The following is a 7,761-nucleotide window of genomic DNA, read 5'->3' on the forward strand; positions in this document are numbered from 1 at the left end:
GGCAGCGGCGGCAAGGTAGGAGCGGCGCCGGCGGCGGGAGGGGCGGCCCGGTAAGGCGGCCCGGTGAGTCCCGGCCCTTTTCGCCTAGGAGGAGGCGGCGGCCCGCTCGGCCCCTGCCGCCGCCCTCAGCGAGGACGAGGACGACTCGGAGGAGGAGGAGGATTCCTCCGAGACCGACTCGGAGGATGACTCCGAGGAGCACGGGGCTGCGCTGGAGGGGTAAGTGGCGCTAGCGGCCGGAGCCTGGGGCCTGGGCCCGATGCCGGACTCCGGTGCCGTAGGGGCCCTTTCAGCTCCGCTGGGGTGCTCGTGATCCCGCGAGGGCGAGCGTGGCCGTAGGCAGCGGGACAGGCAGCTCTTTCCTCCTGGCACCCGGGAAAAAGAGGTGCCTTCGTGTGACAAACGGCAGCCACCCGGGGCGGCTCCTCGGTCAGTCCCCAGGCCCCGCTTTGCTGTGCCAAGGCGAGGCACAGCTGGGAACGACCGAGGGCGTCAGCTAGCCTCCTGTCTCAGCTTCAGCCCTGCCTGACAGTGGGTGGATGCCCAAGAAAGAGGAGGCGCATCTCAGACACATCATCCATCTCCTGATAATCCTCCTCCTTTTCCACTGGTATCAATGCTGAAACATTACTAAATCCCTGAGTTGCTGTCCTAACGCCTGCCTTTGTGTGGAGCTCTCATCCACTTTTTGGCAGCTCCTGTACAAGTCTTTCTGAGCACAAGCAACAGTCCATCGCTCAAGGGCTTTTTCTGGCTAGGAGGCCTAAGGCAAAACATGGCCCAATAGTGGTTTTCCTGTGCTGGAAGTCTTTAAGAGAGGACTGACTACCTGGTGTTTCAGGTTCCTTCATGATTGCCTTGCACACTTGGGTCCCCCTTCTTGCTTGTACAGAACATACCACACATTCATCTTTGCCCGCGTTTCTCTTCTTTTCTTTAGTGACTTCAATCTAGCGGATTATGACTACCTGCCAGTGTCTTCTGAAATCAAAGAACTCTTTGAGTACATCAAGAGGTGAGTGGGAGGGGTTTTAGCCCACTCTTGGCTGTCCCTTGTGTCAATTATCGTGGCAAGCTTGGTAGGACAGTTCAGAGTCACCCATGCTGTGGTGGTGTTTTTTTCCAGGTACACTCCCAAAACAATAGAGATCGAGCACAAACTGCAGCCTTTTATTCCAGACTTTATTCCCGCAGTTGGAGACATTGACGCGTTCCTAAAGGTACAGTCGCTTCAGGTTCCTCTATACGTCCTGCTGCACAAGCCGAAACAGAATGTGGCATCGGTGCGAGAGGGGCAGTTGGGCTGTACAGACCAGAGGTGGCTGGTCTGCCCCCACAGTGGTGCATACCCTTGCCCTGCGGTGTCAGAGGTAATGTTCTAGAGATCTGGGAAACTATGCTCAGTGGTTCAGTCACCCTCTCAAACAGCACATAAGTCATCTGGGGCAAGGCCTGCCTTCTCCCTTGTCCAATACGTTGTGCTTTTCGGGTAGCACTGTACTAACACCTTGTATTCAAGAGAGCACACCTACCACTTCCTTTTAGGGTCTGATTTTTCAATGGCAGGGAGGTTCCGTACAAAATACCCCAACTTCCCCCGCTCTGGACTCCTGTATAAGACAGGGTCTCTGTTTATCTGCAGGTTCCTCGTCCCGATGGCAAACCTGATAACCTTGGCCTGCTGGTCCTGGATGAGCCATCGACCAAGCAGTCGGATCCCACCGTGCTCTCCCTTTGGCTGACGGAGAACTCCAAGCAGCACAACATCACCGTGAGTTGCAGAGAGGGAGGGGGCACTTGCTGCACACTGGCTGCAGCAAAACCATTGCATTTTACTTTTGCCTCTGTGACTACAACGTTACAGCACGACTGGTAACTTGGCTTTAAAAGCAGAAAAACCTAACCTTTTTCTTTAACCCATAGCTTTAAACTGCAATGGATCTAAGCCTTGCTTCAGGCAAGTCTTGGTACAGACTTTGGTTCCCTTTCCTTCAGGTGAAGCTTTGTCTCCTTTTGGTTGTCAATACCTGAGTTTACTTGGTGTTTTGTTCACCAGCTGCTCTTCTGTCGGCAGAAATCAGTCGGTATAGTGCAACTAGGAGAGAAAAAAATGCATGGTTAATCAGGAGCGAACACATGGTTCGCAAAAAAGCCCCGAAACACTGCAAAATGCTTCCAGGTTTATATTTCTGTTTTTAGCAGCAGATAAAAGTGAAGAGTTTGGAGAACGCAGAGAAGAACCCCAAAGCCATCGACAGCTGGATTGAAAGTATCAGTGAACTGCACCGCTGCAAACCTCCTGCCACAGTCCATTACACCAGGTGAGCCGTTACATCAGCTCGCCTTCAGACACACTCGTACAGCGTAAGCTCAGGTCAGTGGGAGGCTGGTAGCAAAGTCTCGGAGCGCTGAGTAAAACTATCAAAATATCTCTGAGAGGGAGAAGACGTGCTGACTCTCAGGATAGCCCTAGCATGCACATGTGCAGGACACACTGTTTCCTGCTCTGCACTTCTCTTGCCCTGCGTAACTTGGGTTAGTTTAACAGCTAGCACACAGAACTTGTCACTTGGCAAGCTTAGGCTTGTTTTGATACATAAAAATGCCCACATCGACCCTCATCAGGCGTGCAGCGCTCTCTCAGTTGGTTAGAATGGAGCCTGTCCCATTTACAGCTGTCTGGCAGTAGGAAGCCATTTCAGTTCTGTGTGATCCTGAAATTCATGTTCTTTTCTTTCCTGGCAGGCCAATGCCTGACATCGAGACCCTGATGCAGGAATGGTTGCCAGAATTTGAGGAGCTTTTGGGAAAGGTATGTTGTCCGAGCGATAAGCAGTTAGCACAGTGCATGGTGTTAGACACCATCTTCTATGAAAGCTGGGTTCCTGCTCCGTTTTGAGCTCTTTGCCCACAGCCCGGCCCATTCAGGTTTCTTCCTCGCTTACTGTTTCTCCCTTGCCAGAAGACAGGGGAGCAGTCCAGTGCCTGAATTCCCATCTGCTGCCCCACTGGCCTCTGTGCTCAGCCTGAGGTCAGCGCGTGCTCTTGGGCTCTTGCCGTGCAGGAGCAGAGCTGACAGCCTCATCTATTCCAGGTGGGCCTCCCGACTGCAGACATGAACTGTGACCTGGCTGAATACGTCGACATGATATGTGGTAAGCGGGGGAAGCTGTGCTGAAGATGCAAGTGTGCTGCTGGCCTGGCGCTGTCTCACTTAAAGCAAGAGACCTCTAGGTGCAGGCTCAGCCCTGACTAGTCGAGATCATTCTCTGTTGCCTTCAGTAGGAAGCAGAATCTTGTACCGCAGGCGCCTGCGGTCTTTGATGAGCAAAGGCCTAAGTGATCATGGGCAGTGGGAAGCTCAGCCTTTACTTGCAGCACTCTGTGCAGGGCGGTGCAGCCCAGATGCTCTCACACGCTTCTGTTCTTGCTTGTAGCCATTCTGGACATCCCTGTGTACAAGAGTCGGATCCAGCCTCTGCATGTCCTCTTCTCCCTCTACTCGGAGTTCAAGAACTCGCAGGTATGCAGCTCCAGACAGGCACTGCTCACCTGGCTGGAAGCATTGCAGAGCTCCTCTCCTTACATTTGGCTTCCCTGTGCTGTGGGTGTCTGTAAAGGGCTGGTAGGCCACGATAAAGGGGTCCAAAGAAAGTTTTCTAAGCTTTTCCTTTCCCTAGTACCTCAACATTACACAAGGAGCCTCTGACATGCCGCAAGGCACACAGCATTAAGTTTAGCAGTCCAGCGTAAGCCCAGAATGCTTTTTGTGCCAAAGTTGGGGCGACTGCTGGGCACGCAGCTCAGACAGAGCAGAAGTGGCTTGCGTTTTCAGATGCACGCCTGTAGGCTCATTCACGAGAGTCGAGCCCTTGCACTAATGCATTCCTTCCCCTGCAGCATTTCAAGGCCCTGGCTGACGGGAAGAAGGGCAGGAGCCCACCATCCAACCCGCCTTCACAAGCAGCAGACGCAGAAGTGTTAAGCTTTACTTGAAGCTTCACGTTAAACCCTCGTCTCCTGGATCAATGTCTGCCGCTGGACATCAACCTTGGACCGCAGCAGCCTGTGAAGCAGCGCAGGGCACTTCAGAAGCCTTCTTGGTTTTATAGATACTGCTGAGCTGTCCTGCATTCATGGAGTAGGACGTTACTAATCAGATTGCACAAGCTGCCTGACCACTCCATTTTTTACTTGTTCCCAAAGAGTTCTGTATTAAACCAGCTCTTCCCAATGGCAGGCTCCCTGTGCTGTAGATGCTGCAGAGCAGAGGTTCCTCGAGCACACGCTATGAGTGCTAGAGCAAGTAGTAATGAATTCCACGCTTGGACACACCACTCGGATCTGCCCGGGACGTTCTAAGGTCTGATCTAGGGATCTGGAATCTCCTCTGCCCTGTATTGTTGAGCCCCTTTTTTTCTATTCTCAAGCCCCTTAGCTGCTGCCAAGGAGAAATAACCAGCGCGGCACCACACAGATGCTTGAGTTTAGTTTATTGCTGTTGGGAAGACTCTTTCCAGCCCCCGCCATGCTGCTTGCCCACCCATCTGCCACAGCTCTGGCAGGGGCGGGGAGGATCATGTAGCAAGCAGGCCACGAACCTGCTAAAGCAAGGCTGGTGCTGGGCCTTACCCCAGGAGGAATCACAGCGCTAGCAGCTTGGCAGAGCCTGGCTATAAACAGCTTGGATAAGTTTTGATTATAGTAGTCTATTCGTAAAGCGCACGGGCTACATAAAACATGCCTTGGCTAATGGCACAGCTGCCGTGACCTTAACATATAGCTGGGGGCTGGTCAGCGCCTGCCACCCAGCACGGCCTCTCCGGCACCCTCGGCTGCGCTCCTCCGGATGCTGGTACGTACCTGGGACCAGACAGCCCTGGCTCACGGGCACCACGTTGTGTCTCACAGCCAGATCTCGTCGCTGCTCATGCTGGGCACTTTGTAGATGCGCCCGGACATCGGGAGCTGGACAAAACCTACAGGACAAAGACAGCTCGTTGCCATCACCTTTTGGGACAGCTGTGGAGGCCGGGGTCCCCGTAGCATGGCTTTTGGACTCCTTGCCCACCTACGCCCCCTCACCGAGCTTGCTGAGGACCAGGAAGTTCTCTGGCCCCGGGAGCGCACCCTCCTCTCCCCTGGCACCGGTTCCCGCATCCATGGGGGCATCTGCGGGGAAGTAAAGGGGTGAGAGCTGGGACGTTTAGCCCTTGCCCGGGCAGGGCCTGTGGCCTCACATGTCCCTCTGCACCGGCACCTTGGGGTCTTACCTCTGGCCTGCTGCACGAGGTCACCGAGGTGCAGGTCGGGCGGCAGGGACCGGGTCTGGCGGGGCAAGCGCGTGCTCCAGGGCTGCGGGTGCTCAGAGCTGCTGCAACGGGAGCACCGGCTGAGCGGGCTGCTCCCTTCTGCTCGCCCCTCACCTGGCACTGTCTTGGGCCAGCGGCATGCTAGGCAGGCGGCGCAGGAGCCCAGGCTAAGCAGGGCACCCAGGGCCAGGGCTGCTCCAACGGTGACGCCCAGGAGGGGCAGCTCCACACGGGCATCCAGCAGACCTGCACGGGCAGCGCAGCCCCCCTCAGCACCCCTCTGCAGGGCTGCTGCTCCTCTGCATCTCTCCTCCCCCCCCCACCCCCAACACCTACCTGGGGTTAGGAGGGAGGTGGTGGTGATGCCGACACTGTTTGTAGCACTGATGGAAAAGTTGCCGGCCACGTGACTGAGGTGGATGCGAAGCGAGTGGTTGGCCAGCCCCGGATAGTGCGTCGCACCCAAAAGGAGGAACTCAGAGGCGTTGGCCATCACCTGCCCGTCCTGGTCAATCCAGGTGATGCTGGCGGGTGGGTTGGCTTGCACCAGCACAAAGAGTACTAGAAGGAGCCCAGCACCCTCGACCTCCTGGTAGCGGGCATCTGCCCGCAGGATCTCCGGCTTATCTGGGCAACAAACACAGGCAGTGAGGTGGACAGGAGGGATGGGGAGGGGGCAGCGGGGGTGGGGGCAGCACAGCCAGGAGCAGGATTTTCCTCGCCCAAGGCCAGGATCGCTCCTCAGCCATGTTTGTGCAGGACTGATGAGATGCTGCCCCACGACAGCTGCGATGGATGCAGATCATGGTACTGCTCTGGCCGGGCAGCAACCCCCCATGCGCCCTCCCTGCACCTCCAGCTAGAGCAGGGCCGGCGCTGCGGACCTTACACTGCACGTCGAGGAGGACGGAGGCGTTGTAGGTCTCACCGGAGGCCGGGTCCGTCAGGGAGCAGTTGAGCTCGCGGTCGGTGCGCCGGGCGGTGAGGGTGAGGGTGCTGGCAGTGCCCGCGGCCGAGCAGTTTGCCTCCTGCTTCCGGCCGTCGAGGTACCACGCCAGTGTGGCGCCGGGGGCCGGCCAGGGGGCCCGGCAGGTGAAGGCATGGCTCTCCTCCTCCAGCAGAGTGCACACTGCCAGCGGCTGCCCATCAATGGTGGGGCCCAGCTCCCCCAGCCCTGCCGGAGAGCCCGTGGCATGTCAGAGCCACAGTGGGGTCCTGCTGCCAGGGCCACGTGCCAGACCCCGCCACAACCTCACCTGCTGAGCAGAGCACCGGGAGGCTGAGCAGCAGCAGCAGGCAGGCAAGGGCAGCCCCCGGCCACCCCCTGGGACGCCCCATGGTGCGCTGACTGCGCTCAGCGCTAGGAGAGAGGCAGGTGGAGCAGGCACACAGGGCCATCCCCGCGTTGGGCCCCCGGCATGGCAGCATGCGGCAGGGCCAGAGGATGCAGCCGGGCTGCACCTTACCTGGAGCATCGCTGCTGCCGCGTCCAGCCTAGCCCGCAGTGCGGCTCTGCGCCTGGGCCCCGGCACGCAGGGCCGAGCATGCGGCACAGGGGCGGTCCCCAGCGAGGCCGCCAGCATCCCTCTAGCTGGGCCCCCGCAGCCGCCTTCCAGGAGCGGGGCTGGTGCGGCGCGCAGCTGCTGCGGCAGTGGGGTCTGTCCTGCCGCCTGGGTGGCCACGAGCACAGCCCTGGCGCACGTGAGAGCAGCTGGAGACCACCCAGCCAGGGCAGGGGATGAACACCGCTGTGCCCCCCATCTCCCCCCTTCAGTGGAGGGGGCTCAGCACCCTGCTCGGCCCAGCCTCGCACCCATGGGGAGACCCATGGCAGCGGGGCTGTGTGCGCATGGGAATAACGCCACAACTCCCCCCAACGCCGCAAGGAGAGCCCAAGTGCCAGGGACACAGGGAGGTTTATTAGGGGTGGAGCAGAGTCGAGACAAAGCAAGGCACTTTGGGAATTCCTGGGCCCAGCTGTCAGCCAGGAGGAGGAGGAACAGGATCTCCGGCACCAACAATGGATCTGCTCCGGCAGCCAGGATGTGCCCACCTGGGCCACCCTGGGAGCACGGCTCTGCCCGGCCCACGCGCCACCTCGCCCATCTCCTGCCCGTCTCACTCGTTCCCGGTGCCACCAGGGTTGCGCAGCCGCCCCAGCATCTCGCAGAGCATCTGGTTGCAGAGCGCCGAGTAGGGGTTCAGCAGCACCAGCTGCCGCCGGGCAAAGGCGCTGCCCAGTCGCGCTGCTCGCTCGAAGTCCCGCCGGGCATCCTCCTGGCGGGCTTGCAGCTGGTGGATCAAGCCGCGTTGCACGAAGCTTTGGCAGGCAGCGTGGCCACAGCCCCGGCTCAGGCGAATGGCCACGTCCAGGTCCCGCAGGGCGCCTGCCCAGGGCGAGAGAGGTGTCGGGGTGGGCCTGACATACCGGGGGGCTGCCCTGAGGTAC

At 58.8% G+C, this 7,761-nt stretch overlaps 4 protein-coding genes across 4 annotated transcripts in view; 1 reads left to right on the top strand and 3 right to left on the bottom strand.

Annotated features, from left to right (window-relative positions):
- IFT46 (intraflagellar transport 46) overlaps positions 1 to 4,118 on the top strand; it is a 5,970-nt gene extending 1,852 nt beyond the window's left edge. Inside the window, exons 3-11 of the mRNA XM_010575083.1 lie at positions 89 to 219; positions 941 to 1,015; positions 1,127 to 1,220; positions 1,643 to 1,771; positions 2,200 to 2,321; positions 2,746 to 2,812; positions 3,095 to 3,155; positions 3,438 to 3,523; positions 3,901 to 4,118. Of these exons, the coding sequence (XP_010573385.1) occupies positions 89 to 219; positions 941 to 1,015; positions 1,127 to 1,220; positions 1,643 to 1,771; positions 2,200 to 2,321; positions 2,746 to 2,812; positions 3,095 to 3,155; positions 3,438 to 3,523; positions 3,901 to 3,996 (861 nt within the window). The 3' untranslated portion in view covers positions 3,997 to 4,118. The remainder of the gene's footprint in view (positions 1 to 88; positions 220 to 940; positions 1,016 to 1,126; positions 1,221 to 1,642; positions 1,772 to 2,199; positions 2,322 to 2,745; positions 2,813 to 3,094; positions 3,156 to 3,437; positions 3,524 to 3,900) is intronic.
- Positions 4,119 to 4,533: 415 nt separating this feature from the next.
- The window catches only part of KMT2A (lysine (K)-specific methyltransferase 2A), a 52,164-nt gene continuing 48,936 nt past the window's right edge, over positions 4,534 to 7,761 (bottom strand). The window contains exon 38 of the transcript XR_774842.1: positions 4,534 to 4,558. The gene's annotated coding sequence lies outside the window, so the exon portion shown is untranslated. The remainder of the gene's footprint in view (positions 4,559 to 7,761) is intronic.
- On the bottom strand, positions 4,906 to 6,650 carry TMEM25 (transmembrane protein 25). The gene is made up of 6 exons (XM_010575084.1): positions 6,569 to 6,650; positions 6,202 to 6,486; positions 5,649 to 5,939; positions 5,274 to 5,558; positions 5,086 to 5,172; positions 4,906 to 4,979 (listed from the first exon to the last, which is right to left on the bottom strand). Exons 1-6 carry the CDS (start codon positions 6,648 to 6,650, stop codon positions 4,906 to 4,908), a joined length of 1,104 nt encoding a protein of 367 aa, XP_010573386.1.
- The window catches only part of TTC36 (tetratricopeptide repeat domain 36), an 847-nt gene continuing 516 nt past the window's right edge, over positions 7,431 to 7,761 (bottom strand). Inside the window, exon 3 of the mRNA XM_010574950.1 lies at positions 7,431 to 7,704. Coding sequence (XP_010573252.1) covers positions 7,431 to 7,704 — 274 coding nt within the window. The remainder of the gene's footprint in view (positions 7,705 to 7,761) is intronic.

Source organism: Haliaeetus leucocephalus, unplaced genomic scaffold (genome assembly GCF_000737465.1).
Source record: "Haliaeetus leucocephalus isolate CR32 unplaced genomic scaffold, Haliaeetus_leucocephalus-4.0 Scaffold450, whole genome shotgun sequence".
In the NCBI taxonomy this organism is placed as follows: Eukaryota; Metazoa; Chordata; class Aves; order Accipitriformes; family Accipitridae; genus Haliaeetus; species Haliaeetus leucocephalus.

Excerpts from the sequence above, each read along its gene's own strand:
- TMEM25 (XM_010575084.1), bottom strand. The coding sequence starts at position 6,650 with ATGGGGCGTCCCAGGGGGTGGCCGGGGGCTGCCCTTGCCTGCCTGCTG. Across the intron at positions 5,173-5,273 it reads CCTCGTGCAGCAGGCCAGAG|ATGCCCCCATGGATGCGGGA; the intron begins GTAAGACCCCAA and ends ACTTCCCCGCAG. Across the intron at positions 4,980-5,085 it reads CCTGGTCCTCAGCAAGCTCG|GTTTTGTCCAGCTCCCGATG; the intron begins GTGAGGGGGCGT and ends TTTGTCCTGTAG.